Source organism: Falco naumanni, chromosome 11 (assembly GCF_017639655.2).
Source record: "Falco naumanni isolate bFalNau1 chromosome 11, bFalNau1.pat, whole genome shotgun sequence".
Taxonomy (NCBI): Eukaryota; Metazoa; Chordata; class Aves; order Falconiformes; family Falconidae; genus Falco; species Falco naumanni.
In genome coordinates, this window is record NC_054064.1 from 31083503 (window position 1) to 31099272 (window position 15770).

A 15770-nucleotide genomic window follows, 5' to 3' on the forward strand; every position below is an offset into this window, starting at 1 on the left:
AGTAATCATACAGGTTGCTTTTCTTATTACCTCAGAAGGATTAGATACAGATATAGCTGCAAAATGAGGACTGAGTTTTAGTGTCATAGTTGAACATGTGTTGACTCCCCTCTATTGCAACTTAAAAATCTGTTTGCGTCAATTAGTATCCTAATTGCATAAAAATGTGTTTACGACTATGTGCCCTGGCAGTTTTGTGTTCTTGAAAAGGATGTATTAATAAGCTGACCTGAAATAATGAACTTGCTGAAAAATGGGATTGTCACAGAGCACATGAAAATGATGGTGAAGGGTCCTCATTTAATTGGCATCATTATGCGAGTACTGGATTCAGAGCACAAAAAGTTTACCCGGTAAATTTCATGTGCTGAATTCAATGAATTGAATTTAAAGAATGGAAAGCAGCTATCTGTTCATTTGCTATAGACTTCTGTAAAGAAGCTTTAACATTAGAAATACATAGCTAGTGGCATCCAGCAGAGTAAGACTTCAGTGGATAGAGACAGTCTGCTTATGGTAGTCCTGTTTATCAGAATATGTTTTCCCAGATGGCATCATAAACACTAGCAGACTACTGAAATCATTGCTGGGGGAGAAAAAACCTATAGGTTGTTAGAGAGGGAGAGACACATTACAGAGGGAAGAGTGTCCATAATGCAGTGGGAGAACCTGCACGCTAATCACACGACAACTGAGTAGAGTCTAGGAAAAGAGGAAGATTTAAGATGAAACTCATCCTTGAATCTGGGAAGGGTAACAGGTGGTGAAACTAGTAGAAAAGACAATAAAAAAGAAAAGATTTAAATAGAAGAAGAGCAAAAGAGCAGGAGCAAAAGGAGAGCTGGAGAGTGCAAATATATGTAAAGAGAATGAATAGTGAGGCTATTCTTCATGGCTCTCCTTCATAGCTATTAATAACAAGAACCTGACTCTTTTTCAAGTCTAATTCAGCCTACATTGTGTAGAGTACTGCTGGAATACAGAATACAGAGCTGGAAATCCTGGAGGAAAACAGAAAAGCAAAAGGAGAACACAGATAGTAGAACTAGGAAGTGAAACTGTGTTCTGATTAAAAGATATTAAGGATGGCAGTGAATTAATCTTTTAGTAATGATAAAAGGAGGACAAAAGAAAAGAAAATAGAGATGAGATCTTTGAAACTGAATTAAAATGTGAAAATACTGGAAATAAATAGCTCTAGTAGTTGATGTAAAATTTTTGTTTTGAAAAGGGTACATCATGATGTATGTTTTAGTGCTTACCCTTTGGTGATCTGCATTGAAATACTGAGGTTTACATTTTTTTTGGAAGGTTATGACTTGTATATTAGTAGGCATTAGGTTAGGATGTCCTTGTTCTTATTCTTGAAGACATTCTGCTGGTTGTTTTAAAAAGAGTTTGTAACAGCACAGTAATGAAAAGGACGCTTTCATATCCTGCAGGCTAAACCAAAATGACATGATGGACATCTTGTTTTCAGTGTTAATAACTTTTGATGCACTGTACGGATCTGCTTTTGTCTGGCTATAAAGTATGTTTTTGCTGGACAGGTTCCTGAAGTTTATGAAAGCTTCAAAGTTTTGAATAAAATAAGTTAAAGGTAAAGAATTATTTAATGTGTGTCTGTGGAGGTCATCTATGACTCCTGAATCACTCCATCTGATACCTATTAAGGAAAAATAGAAATCTAAAAGCTGAGTAATTATGCCTTACATTTTGACCTACTGTACCAATTTAAAAGAGCCTACAGGTAGAAATGTGAGTATGGGAGACCAGTCTTTTGGGACTGGCCTCTTAAAAATAATGTTTTCATTGCACCTTTTAAAAAGACATCAGTATTATTTCAGCAAAAGTAGTTAATTTGTTGGACAGTATCTAAAATACTTTGTCACTGTGGAAGGGATCCAAAAGTACACACGCTAAGCATTGCCTGCTTTTCTAAAGTCTCTCCTACAGTTTGTGTGGTATACAGACTTCTTGTTCTCAGTCTCTCTTAAGAATCTGCAACAGATTTTGAGTCTGCCTCGGAGTCTGAAAAAATCCAACTAAGTTAAAGGTGAAAGTGACTTATAACAGCATTAATGTTATTTTTAGTGAATAAAATATCTAAGCTTTCGTTGTTATGAGAGTGTTCCAGAAGTATTTGGTGTGTGACTTCAATTAATCACAAATAGGAAGACTCTAGCAACTCTAAACTAGTAAAGCCACTGAAAAAATCCCACTGATTTCAAAAAGGCCCAGAATGCATGTTTTGCAGAATGTGTTTTCTTAGTGATTAAAAAATATCTAAACATGAGGATCTTCAATTTTGTTTTGTTTATGAAAATACATTTGCAACAATTGCTGCCAATTCAGTTTCATAGACCTGTTCCCTCTGAAGTGTGAGCAACATTTTTAACTCCTTTAATAAACTTCAATACAGTGTTGCCTAGCACAGGAAATTGCCTTTTAGACTACCCTATCCAAAATTCTTAATCTGAACTCATGCATGTCTGTGTTTGAGCACTGAAAAATGAAACATGAAAAATGAAAAATGAAAGGTAGAAGCCATACCTTTAGCTTTCAGTTGCTCCTTACAAGTAAAGTCTGTGTATGACAGCTATGCTGCTACATAGTTATGAGCCAGCTAGGATAAAGCAAGGACAAATTTTTGAAGGCTGTAAGATTTTAGACCTTAGTTTTCTGATTATCTAGCTAACTTCCAACCACGATAATACCATGAAAACCGTGGCAATCGTGGTGAGACAAACCTCAACAGGCCAATTTGATAACATAATCTTGCAGTGGTGACCTAAGCAAGAAGGTGTTAATGAAATGTAGCATACTGACCAGCAATAGCACTTGGCATCTTTCACAATGTCCAGCAAATGCTTTCATGATCCTTCTACAGTGAGGAGAAAGATTTTCTTTTTTTCTAGCAGGATTGGCAAACTTGTCACCAGACTGCACATTGCAGATACAGATGCAATGCGTGGTCTGGTGACCGGTTTGCCAGTTGAAAAGTAGTCATCAAGAAAAAAAAATAAGACAAAAGACTATTACTTGTTGAGCTGCTGCATATTGCTGGGTGCAGGGCAATGTGATGCAGGAATGCAGCCTAGGAGAGCGCAGGATTTCCACGTTAGCCTCCCCTTAAGTGAACTAGGCAGGATGTGATGTGTGCTAAAGCTTGGCTGTAGGTCTTCCCCACTCTGTAAACAAGCTCTTGGCATCTCCTGGGTCTGTGGTTCTGCTGCACGCAGAGTGCTTGCTGAGTTTGTCCTACATCCTGCCCTGTCCTGCATGCAGAAGCTCCTTAGAGCCGAGCACAGTTCCTCTAAGGGAAGGAGTAATCTGCCTTTACATGGTTCCATCTGACACGGACAGAACAGCAGCCACAGTTAAGACAACAGAACTGGCAGCTTTCCAGTCTCCTGCCAAGTTACCCTTTTCTCCAGCTCATCCCCTGACAAAACACATCATACAGTGTATGCATGATAAACTGTGAACAAATAAACACATCTGCAGTCTACTGTACTGCCTTTCACAGCAGGGCAGTCTTTTATTCTGCATGTTAGTGTACTACCTGAGAGAATAAAGGTCAGATTATTGTCAAAATAACATTTATTGATTATGGTGATAAACATGAACATAGGAGAAATCATCTTGTGTCCTTATGTATCTGGTATAAAACTACATTTTAATCTGATTTGATAAAATAACTTTGTTTATTGACTAAGTAGACTTTTTCAGTTTGTAGCAGTAGTGTGATAGTCAGCAATGTGCGGAAGAGCTCTGTTTTGTGAGGGTTGGCTTGCTCTTTTGTAAAATAGATTTTTAATTTTATTTTAATAGGAGTAATTGGAGCAGATGTGAAAGGACATAACCTGCCATGTGAGAACCAGCCAATTACATCCCGAGTTGCTATGATCTGTGGAACGTCGTCATGCCACATGGGGGTACGTTGTATGCGTAGTTCCGATTTGTACAGAATATATTAACTGACGTTTTTGAAGGGAAAAATGACCTTTGTCCTTTTCACCCTTTTCCTTGAATTTTTTTCTGGTAACTCTATCTTTACCTTTGGATATTAATTATATATTACCATGCATTTGGTATTAAGCAAGAACTTTAATAGTAGTAGAAATCAATACTGAAAAATGACATGGAAAGTAAAACCCACGATGCTAGAGTGGCTTAAAGAGCAGCCTGAAATCTGAGCCAAAGACTCTAAGCTTGACTTATCCATGACAAGCCTGTCACTAATGTGTTGCAGAATAGGGTCTTTGGAGAAGGAGTGCATGTCTTCAGTCACAGTCCTTCTCCCCCACCTCTTCACTTAATCAATATAAATCCTTCTACTGCTGAAAGTTGCCATGATGTATAGAATTATGATAAGTATCGTGACTAAAAAGAAAGAAAAGCCCCAATAAGCAATTTTCACTTTGCTAATTTTTCTCAGTGAATTAATACAAAAGCTTTTTCTGAGATTGCAATTAAAATTTAGTGTCTGCTTTTGAAATTTATACCTTTTTAAAATGTATGAGTCTGAAAGCATTCCATTTAGATAAGTACCCTTTTCTGCCACATTTTTTATTTAAAACTCATTTTGGTCTTAAATTTAGACTGATTACAACTTGGATTTTTCCAAAATGAGCAAATGGCAATGAGAGTGCTAGAGGTGTTGGAGAGAGAGAATGCTAGAAGTGTTCATGGAAAGAGCTCCAGCAGAGAAAAAGAAAGGAAGCTGATAATCAAATGTCAGGCTTAACAGTAAGTTACGTTGTCTTCGTAGTAACAGCAGGAATACATGGTGATCTTGAGCATGAATAAATAGTGATCTTGTCACATGGATTGTAGTTCAGCAAAGCATTTTAGCACATGATTGAATTTAAAGATGTGAGTAATCCCAGTATTGTGAAGAAGAGCATTTCACAAAAGCGTGAATCCTGTAGGCCAATTGGAATATATTTGGATTTCTTCCTAAACAAGAGTTTCAAACCTCAAACTCCATCACTCTTAGCTTACTCTGTCTCTGAAAAATTACACTGGTATCTCTTTGTCTATCACTAGGCAGGTAGGGCACCCTGCAAATACCAACTCTTGGGGAAGAAGTCACCCTTCAAGCCTGCCATTACTTTTATTATTTCCAGTTTTTTTGATGGAGGTTTCTGCCCTTTCAGAAGCAGCGGTTTCTGTGAACTCTTCCTAACCTGTTTCGTTTAGCTGAGTTAGTTTAAATCGTTAAAATGAGTCAGTTAATAGACATAATACTGGACCAAAATGAGCCGAGGAGCTTGCAGACAGTTTCCCCAGAAGGTCTAAGGGCAATGTTGAGCAGCTGGAAATGGGCCAGCTGGCTCTAACTTATTCCTTTAGTATAACTAGCCCTGGAGGAGGAGATGTGTTGGTTATTTATTAATTTTTAGTATTATGCATATTGATAAGTTCTATATCTATATATATAAGTTATATATCAACTATATATATCTATAAGTTATATATCAACTATAGTTGTTTTGCTTCCCAGCTAGAGGATGGCATATCGGTATAAACACTTTCACAGCTTTTTTCATGTGCATACTCCATGACCGTGACAGATGTGTGTCCATTAAATATGCTAATGTAACAAAAGTGACATGATAAAGTCCACGTTGATGTTAATCAATGTTCTGTTCGGTCATTAAAACAACCCCAAAGTCATACGCGGACTGCACACCGTAGACAAGGTAGAACCTTTTAAAGCTCTGAATCACTTGAGTTCAGACTCAGGAATAGATGCTTGTGCAGTTTTTGGCTAGTTTTAAGTAGATTCTTATTTAAATGTAACTACTCAGCATTTTATAATTGTTTCCTTAACTGCCTTCCTTCACTCATCTGCTCAGAGGTATAACAATCTCTAGCCAACAGACAATAAGCAAATTCTAAACTGCTCTGGATTTAATCTGTGAAAGGACTTCGGTTTACTCTTCTTTTATCTATTACCTGCATATACTGCATGAAATGAATGCAGAGCACACAGAGCAGTTGTATTTGTGTTTTAATGAGACCTATATGCAGCTGCATTTGGCTGAAATTAGCTGTTCCTTTTTTTAATTAGGGCTATAAAATGAAAGTATATTATACTTGTGTTTTGATAGAAATATATATTTTCTCTCTCCGTGTGCACCAAGGGACCCTCAGGGCTACAGAGATTAATCATCAAGTTTAATTTAATGCAGTGGGAGAGAGACCTGTGTGGTCAGGCGGGCATTAAAAAGTGCCTTTGATCTGCCTCAGGTGCACTGAGCCCCAGTGAGCCAGCAACAATAATACCTTTGTGAGATGATCAGAGACGAGAGAGGGAGAAAATGGCCTGTGTGGAAACTCAAGGCCGTCCTTTGTTGTGGTTCTGGCAAACGAAAGAGCCAACTGTCAGGAGAAATTCAGAAAACAGAAAGCAGGGTGAAAGTACAGTTGGATTTCTTTCAAGGGATCGTAACAGGAAACTGTTCAAAATCATCTGCTGTGCCTCCCCCCACCCCCCCTCCTCTCTGGGGGAGAGCAGGGGTAGTACCGTTGGGGGGGTGTTGGTACAGTATTTCCATTCTCTAGACCAAATACTCCATGAGTCACAGAAGCAGGTATTGCTTGAACACAGCATTAACTTTAAGAGAAACTGCTCCATGACCCAGTTTTCATTACCTCAAGGACTCTAGAGATCTTGAACAAAAGACTTTGCTAATCATGCCTTTGATATTTTAGAAAGTACAAATGTGGAACCTAATTTTACCCATGGCTATAATAGTTTAATTTGTGGTAGAACTACCATTTTTAAGTGAGGATACACTTCTGGAATTAACCACTGACAGTTTGGGGTAATCAGACACACACAAAGTATTTTGTGTTTCTGTTGAGATACTTGAATAGCTCATGAAAGAAGCAAAAGGCATGTTTTAATTAGGTTACTGATCCAAGTCCAGGTCTGCGCTGGTAGTTGTTGAAAGTCACTGCCACCTCAGGGCTCATCCATTATCCATGAGGGAAAAGAAAAGAAAAGATGGTTTTCTGAATATTTTTGGACAGTTATTCATTTTACATGATTCTTTGCTGCCTCCTTTGCTCTAGCACAAGTCATCGACAGAATTTGCATTTGGAATGGCAAATAAGCTGCCCTTTCACTTCTGAGGGATTGTCCCTTAGCTTAGGGCTGGGATTCTTTGGCTGCAGGTTTGACCTGACTCTGCAGCACAGGTTTTCCTTTCAAGTGACGGATACTCAGTGGATGACTTTTCTGAGTGGGCTGCTGTATGTCATCATGCTTTCCAGACAGTGCCTCTAAGCTCTAGCACCCACATGTAGATTTTAAACTTTTAGGAGACTTTCCTTGTGTAGCCATGGCGACTACACAAAATGTGTGAGTAGTTTTTCACGGTAAAATAGCAGCAGGTTTGAGGCACTGAAATAGGCGCTTGCATCTTAGTCCTAACTAGTATCTTGCATGGGTCTAACAGACATGCCCTAACCTCTGGGAATAAGGTCACTGGTTTCCCTAAAGGCCTGTCTTCCTGCCAGTGTCTTACGGGTTTTATGGAATATTTTAAAGGTTTAAAAAATGCTTTGTTTTCTTCTGAAAGCTTTATGTGATCAGGGGGATTTCAGGTACAGATTACCTTGTATTATGTTGTCCCAGTCTTGAACACAAGCATGATTGCCCTTTTGCAGATATTTAAAACCACCAAGAATTTAGTTAACTCTCGGGTGCCAGTTAGGAAACAGGAAAAAAGTTATATGAACAAGCAACGTGACAGGGGACTTGGGCACAGAAATTTTCTATTCCTTGCAGCAAGTAATGTACCAGTACTGCTTCTTCTTCCTGGTTTTAAACAAAAATGTGTAGATTTAGACTAGATATAAGGAAGACATTTTTTACAATGAGGGTGGTGAAACACCGGCACACGTTGCTGAGAGGTGGTGGATGCCCCAGCCCTGGAACATTCAAGGCCAGGCTGGACGGGGCTCTGAGCAACCTGATCTAGTTGAACATGTCCCTGCTCACTGCAGGGGGTTGGACTAGATGCCTTTAAAGGTCCCTTCCAACCTAAACCATTCTGTGGTTCTAGCCTATAAATCTTGCAGTTTTCCCTACCTGATACCAGCATAGCACTCTTCTTGTGGGCACTAAATTCACATAACAATGAGAAGGTTTTTTTTCCTTAAAGTAAAATGTTTCGTTAGACTGTAAGGTTTGGGTAAACTTATGTGACACCTAACTGACTGTCTGAGACTGGTTTTTGGTAGTTAGAGGTTGTGAAAAGACTTTAAAGTAATTTAGAAAGGTAAGCAAAAATAAATGGTAGTTCTGGAGTGGGAATACTGAGAGTGCTGAGGGTTATGGAGTCACTAGGAGGGCACTGCCTCATCGCCAAGACTGGGCCTTTTATGGAGGACAAGGAACACATGCGTGCAGAGCTGCAAGATTCAGAAATAATGAAGCCCATTGTGAGGGAGAGCAGGGATCTTCTTTTGCAACACCCCATCTTCTCTTTTGTTGTCTGCAGTATGGGGTCCTGGCTAGTCTTCTGTGCGTACAGGGTATGTGCTATTTATACACGTTGAACAAAGTAGGAGAGATCCACATAAATTAGCTTTGTCTGTAAAACACATAGAAATTCTCATTTCTGCCTATATTGTGGTGAATTAGGCTCACAGAGATCAGCGTTCTGCTTTGCACTTGTCCCAGCACAGTTGTTCCATTATGAAAATACTTGTCATTCTTGCTCTAACACCTTTTTGGATTCACAGCTGAAGGAAGTAGCCAGAGCTGCTTCTAATGGGAACATTGTCTGGCCTGATTTCAGCTTACTGAGGCAGGGGGGTCTGAATTTGCTGGCATTTTGAGTCCCAAATATACAAGGTATGTGTTCCTTCCTATCCAGAGGCTCTGATACTTTTTTCCTGTCTCTGTTTGGTGATGTGCTCTCTGTGCTTTTTCAGTCGTCCCTTCTTTATCAGCTCTCTGTGCTCAAAACTTCTTTTTTGGGATGGTCAGGGAACCTTTCCACGTTTAGATAGAGTCTCTTCTTTTTTATCTGTTTTTGTTACTTCTGTGACTCATGTCACTGGGAACTGACTCACCTAGCTTGGTGTGCAATTCTTTTTTCCCCAAGTGATAATGTGTATGTGGTTTGAAGCTTGTAATTTAGTAATTTTTTTTAATTGGAGGGGCACAAGTAATTTATCTTCTGCCTTTTCACATTTACTAGATGATCTAAAAGACAGAGCCTGTGCAACTACACGAACAGTAAAATGGGCAGATCATTTTGCTGTCCCAGTATTTGCTACGGATTATTTCAGGAAGAGTATCCCGTACTCTCTTTTACCAAGCCTGACTAGTCTTTGCCTGTTTTCTGCTACAGGAACTTCAGCCCAATTTGTTTATTCTAAATTTGTTCATTTGATTCTCGTGATGACTGGCAAACACAATAGAGCTTCTTTGCTCCACAATATCCGCCCAAGCTGCCAGCTTTGTTCACACAAATAGAGTGTAAAGCACGTTTCCACCCCCAAAGCATGCACAGTACGTGTCCTTTGCAGTACATCCTGGAGTGGAGGCTGCAGAGACATGCTGGCTCAAAGTGTTCTCATAGCCTGATCTCTGTAATCTCGGTGGGAGCCAGACCAGCAAGTGGATTCAGTGTATTTTGGCTCCAATATGAGAATCTCCTCTTCAGAACATGCCACATTGTTAAAGCAGCAGACTTTTGAGTAATTACTACACAGGGACTCCTCAGCTGCTTGAAAGCATCTGTGATGAGGGGGAAACTTGCAGGGACTAAATAGGCTGGTACTTGCTTTGCCAGCTATATTTAATCTAGTGGGATGGCACTAAGCAATGTGTTTTTGGAGAGTGAGTCGGAGGACTGCGTGCAGCACTTCAGCCTCGCACTCTTCAGTCACTGCTGCACATGCATCCCTGACGTGAAGCGTGCAGTCTCCGAGGGGACAGGGCCAGAAACCCAGGGCAACACGCCTGAGTGCCAGCTGGCTGTGACCCAGGGTTTAGCAAAGGCAGCAATTTGTCCTTCTCCTGACCAGGGGAAAGGGGCTGAGTTTTGGTGGGTCAGGCGAGTGGGGAGAAGCAGGGGGAATGCAGTAGGGAAAAAAAATAAAAACAAAAGCAAACCTATTGAAGCTAGGGCAGCCTAGGCAAGTTTTTGAAATGATCTGTGCGAGTTTTATGAAATTGATAAGTGCCTGCCCTCATGCTTTTTTCATATTCTTCTCTTCTGTAAGGCCTGTTCTGCACATGAGTCACAGAGCTAGTGTCTTTCAAATGGGAGAAATAAATTAGTATCGCAGGAACCTCTCCCTTGCTCTGTCCTCATTCAGTTCAGATCTACTGGCTTATATATTGCATTTGGCAGCAGTCACAGTGCTGACTTCCCAGCTAATGAAGACCTTTTACATTTGGGGAGGGCTGCATGAAATGAAAACCACATTTACTTCACAACTGTTGTTACAGGTTGCCCGTCCTTAGTGTACGCAGATTTAGTGTTCTGAGGAAAAGGTCACAGAGCCTATTTAGGTGCCTTTTCAGCCTATGGCCTTAGAAGGGTTATATATCCATGAACTGCCACCTTCTTCTACTTGTCCCTCAAAGAAGTCCTCCACACCCTTTTCTTTTAATGAGACTGTCTCATTCCATGTTCTAGCATCCTTGGTTTGAAAAAGAAACAAACAAAACTGTAATATCCCCTTTGCTGGCATTAATTTGACATTGTATGCTTTGCTTGCTTTGTTTTGTTTTTAAAAGGCGAGAAGTAAAATATTTCTGCTAGCAGGGTATATAAAAGATTGTTGCTTTTCTGACCTCCTTATTATATTAATAAAAGCTAGGAAGACTTCAGTAGTGGTGGAAGATCATGTGCAGGCAGCCTCCAAAACCCAAAGCACTTACTTGCAGAACTAGTAAACCACAAAGCTTAAGATCTTGAAATGTAAATAGGAAGTTGGAGAGTTTACTTTAGAGCCAGCAGTGGTGAGTCTGTATAATGTTTATTTCTGCTTGCCTCCCAGCCTTTCCTAAAGCTTGGCAGAGATGAAAGGGAGGCTTTCTCAGTAAATGAGTTATTAAAAGTTTTTGTTATGAGTAAGATTCCTTTGTTCCTGGCCTGACATAATTCAAAGCTCAGGTATGCCTCGGTGACTGGGAGAATGGGACATGCCTATTTAGTGTGTGCCTGTCAGAAACATCCAAGTTTTGCACCCTGTTGCGGTGCCGGTAATCAGCCTGTGCAGGGGAATGTAGCTGAAAGCAATACAATCTCTCTTGTATATAACCTAGATAATGCTTGGTAACATTTCCAGAAAACGGTACATTCAACTCTCCTTCCCTTTTGTGAGCAGATCATTTGAGTTCAAAGACTCAAAGAACAGATGTGGACGGGGTGAATGCTTTAAAAATATTCTGCTTGGAGACTATACGAAGGCTCATGTTCTAGAGACGTCTCACTGACATCAGTGAAAACACTTGCTTTGAAAATTCCAACAGGCGCAGTGCTTTCCATGCTGCGGTTAACTGCAGCTGCTCTGTGTGACACACAGCTACGTATTAGGGTGTCAGACTTACAATACTAAGCCTTTCTGCAGTGTCTTCTCTTTGGTGGTCTTGGGGTTCTTTGCAACAGTGAATGAATGGGGTAGGAGAGCAGGTACTGTTATCCCAGTTTTATTAGGTGGGAGACCGAGGCACTTCATAGTTTAATAGGTTTTTAATTGTTATGTCTTCGCTTTTACAAGCTGCTCCTATTCAGTGCCTTGGGAGCATATGACATTGGAGTTGAAAATTTTGCCTTGTATGTTGCAAAGTTCTGTGTTCTGAAATGACAGCATTGACATGCTATAGACAATAGTATATTGCACTACATGATAAACAGTGCGTAAACCAGAGATCTGTTTTCTTCCTTCCTTGGATTTTCCATTCTTTTTGACACAATCACAATGGATATATAGGCTTATGTTGGGCTTCTTCCAGGTCTGACTGCTAATCAGGCTCCTTTCCTGTTCCTCACTCCTTTTCCAACCTTTTGCCTTAGAAGAGTGAGCAAGAGAGAATGAGCTTCTTATGTACTTAGGCTGACACTAGTTAAGATTTACCTGGTCTGGCTGCTGGAAATACTGGGCTGCCTAATTTGGGCCTCTCTACTTTGAGCGATGTGGCACTGAGGGTTACCTGTTAGTAGGTCCAGCTCTAGAGGCTTGCACCTTGCACCTTGATTTCCTAACCCTAACAACTGTATATTTTAATAGAGTTTGGGCAGTTTTGTTTCTTCTGTTGTAGGCAGGAGGTTGTATTCTGGATGCTGTAGCTAGGAAAATTATAAAATTGTCTTTGTTCAGTGACGTTTGGATAGCATAGCATCACTCCATTGCAGGGGACAGGATAAAGCAACTTAATTTTGATCAATTCTTTAAGTATCATTATTGTCATTTTTGTTCACACAAGTCCAGCAGCAGCAGCAGCTCTTGCATTACACGAGAAGATCTTTGTCTTTCCTCTTCTAGATTATTCAAACTGATGATATCAGATTTGACAGGTACAACACTCTCATCAACGCTGCAAACTAACCAATTCTGATTGCTCCTCTCTAGACTCAGAAGAAGTATTAGCCCGAAGCCCACAGTCTTGAGCTAATCCAAGTGTCTTCCTGGACTGTTCTGTTCTGAAAAGAGCTGGATGGGGGATTTCTCTCAGATCACAAGCATATTTATTTATAATGAACAGCCTTTCCAGCTCCCTTGTTTATCTTATTCTTGTGAGTAGGCATGAATTTATTAAACACCCTGTTTATTCTGTGTGTCTAGATCTCATGGTGAACAAAAAGGACTCCTTTTTGTGCTCCTTGTCTTACAAGAACTGAACTGTAAAAGAATAATCAAAATACAAGTGAAATGAGGTATGATAAGGGATGTCCTTGGTCATCAGTTGTGTTGTCTCTGGGCCCTGAAAAATTAAGTAGAATTTTCAAAAGAATACAATTATTGCATGAAAAACAATGTAATACTTTTCTGTTGCTTTTAAAATTTTGGAGTTAACCGTATTTGCAATGAGTAGTGTGGAATTTGGGGTCAAAATCCTAGGTTTTGTTTACTGTTTCTGGTTTGCCGTATGATTCTGTCAGATTGTTGCCTTTCCTTACTTTACCCACTTGTAATATGAGCATGAAACTGAAGTTGTGCAGACAGAGATCTTTCTAATGAACAGTGTGATACGTGAGTGCTGGGTGTTAAAAGGGCTCCATGGTCCAAGGTGGTATATATGCAATGGTATTTCTAATTACCTTTTTATTTTTTCTACCAGCAACCCCCAGTCAGGCAAAATTCATCAGTATTTGGGCAGTAGGCTTCTAACTAAGGCTTTTTTCCTCCATTTCCAATTTTATTCAGCCTCTCATGAATCAGTAGTTTTTCTAAGTTTCCTGTTGCTGCTGCAGCTGTGGGTGGGGGAAGATCTTAGAATGGGCAAGTTTTATTAGAGAGAAAGTAAATCTCTTCTCATATAATCATTCTGGAAGCAAAAGGAGGAGAAGCATTAGCTGCTGCTTTTCTCCCAGTGTCAGCCGGGAATCACAGTTTATGCTGAGTTCATTGTTTGTAACTGTGGGTGAAGGCCTGAGGTCCTCTCTCAGTGTTTACTTTGTCCTTGGGAGTTTGTCTCAGTAAGTAAGGGCTGAATAAACACCAAGTAAGGTTCTCAGGAATTACCCATTTAGTTATTCAAACGTTTAAAAATATGTTTAAAATAGTGTGTGATAGCATATCCCATGTAATGTAAATCTGCTTCCAGTAACTCAGCGGTATTGCAGAAGACTTTACCTTTAAGTATGATACTGTTGTTGGTAGTGGCCTTCACTAATATAGAAGGAATACTGACGTAATGGTGAAAAAGGAAAATGAATCTCAAAAATGAACTGTATCATGCAACAAATAAATAAGAAGGGCCTCAAGGCATGTGGGAAGGGCATCCAGAGTCAATAAATACACCAGACCTCATTTGAAAAGATTTCAGTTTTCCTTGATACTTCCCATTGATTGTAGTAAGAATGCAGGTTGTTTTGAAGAATAATTCTGCCCCATAAATAATGAGGTTAGGAATAATACCTACATGCAAAACCCCCTTGAGTTTCCTGTTTAAATGCCACATCTGAGATTTCTTTCCCACCCTTGACTTGAATTTCTATCACATCAGCTACTATGCTCCAGGTCCTTCAGGACTGGCAACATCTGAAGGATGATGAGTTGACTGGACTGGGGTTATCAGGACTTGATCTACTTAGCATGCATGTCAGAGGGAACTATGAAAATACTTTTTGAGAGAAGACAAGGATCTTACAATACAGTCTCCAGGAAGGGGTATGAGATAGGATAGCTCATATTTTCCTACAATTCACAATTTTGCCATCAGCTCGTTGGGAGAAGGTCAGTGCTAGGAACCCCTTAGGGAGGCCCTCAGTTCCTGTACTGGCCCACCATGTCACACTGACGTCTTAGCCCCAGTGACAAGGGCTGGGCCTGTCTTGGACTACATGGAGTTTGGCTGGGAGGCTTGGTGGGCTTTTCTTAAGTATCATTTGGAGGGTGGAGTTGGTTTTGTACCTGGTCAGTGAGGTGCAGCATCCACCATTATTTGTGACACAGATGTTCCATATGCACAGTTCCTAACCTTTACGGTTGGGATGAGGTCTCACTAGTCTCCTAAAATAAGAACGCTGCAAGTGGCGTCTGAGGCGTGTTTGTTTAGAACTGAAGTTGAAGGGCTGTGAGCTAAAGGAATGATTATTAGACACTTAAAAACCTCCAGTGATCTTGTAAAAGACTTACACTAATCTACTAGTAAGCATTACAGTAAATTTCTTTTCCAATGCACTAACGGAGCTTTTTAGTGAGAGGTTGTTCATGAAAAATGCGTTTTGTTTGCAGTCAGGCACTCACTTTTGAAGACTTGACCCCTTCTGTTGGTTGGAAGTAAGAACAGAAATTTGCTGGAACCTCAACTCGCTGGAGGCTGGCAGGATATTTTGGGGAAGAATTATTGTGTGTTTACCCTGTTCCTACGCCCTTCCCATCTGTTACTGGCCACTGTTAACACAGGTTAGTGGGCCGTATAGAGCTTTGATTTGACTTTTTGATTTTCATTGTTTTTAAACATTGAGAAGAGTTAGTTCATATTGTGATGATTTTTCAGGAATTTAATTTAGCACAGCAGCAATCTGTAGTGTTAGAAAGTGCGTATTTAAAGTGGCCTGCAGTTAGCTATCTGTGCTGGAAAATTTATAATCTTCCCATAAACTGGCATTTTGTGACAGTGAGTATCTATCATTGGAAGAGAAGTAAAAATAAATGGGTGGTATAAATTGTTCAAGCTCATCTGAGGCCCTGTATCCCCAGTGAGCTATTGTTATGAGAGGCACAGAAGTAACTGCTGTGAGTCATGGAGCAGCATTGCTTTGCAAGGGTACGTAATAGCATTTCAGCAGAGGACACAAGTAGAAGCTGTGGTGTAACCAGACAACCTTTCAATCCATTTATCAAAATACTTGTAGCTTCCATTTCAAGGAAGGCGACACAGTAAATATGAGAAAAAAAAGAAAAAAAAAGAAAAAAAAAAAAGGTTAATCTGTATATCTGTATCCAGACATTTCACTAAATAAAACAAGAAAATAAATCAATGCAGAACTGCTAGTGCCCAAGTGCTTAGCAAAAAGCTTCTGAATCCATCATGAAATGTGGGTGCTTTGGTGTTGTTTTTT

At 39.9% G+C, this 15770-nt stretch overlaps 1 protein-coding gene across 12 annotated transcripts in view; it reads left to right on the forward strand.

Annotated features, from left to right (window-relative positions):
- The window catches only part of FGGY (FGGY carbohydrate kinase domain containing), a 325709-nt gene that overhangs the window by 250610 nt on the left and 59329 nt on the right, over positions 1-15770 (forward strand). For all 12 annotated transcript variants that reach the window (XR_005830063.1, XM_040609878.1, XM_040609879.1 and 9 more), the window contains one exon: positions 3835-3938. Coding sequence is in view for 11 of the 12 variants with exons in the window: in XM_040609878.1 (XP_040465812.1) it covers positions 3835-3938 (104 nt within the window). In the remaining variant the exon portion in view is untranslated. The remainder of the gene's footprint in view (positions 1-3834; positions 3939-15770) is intronic.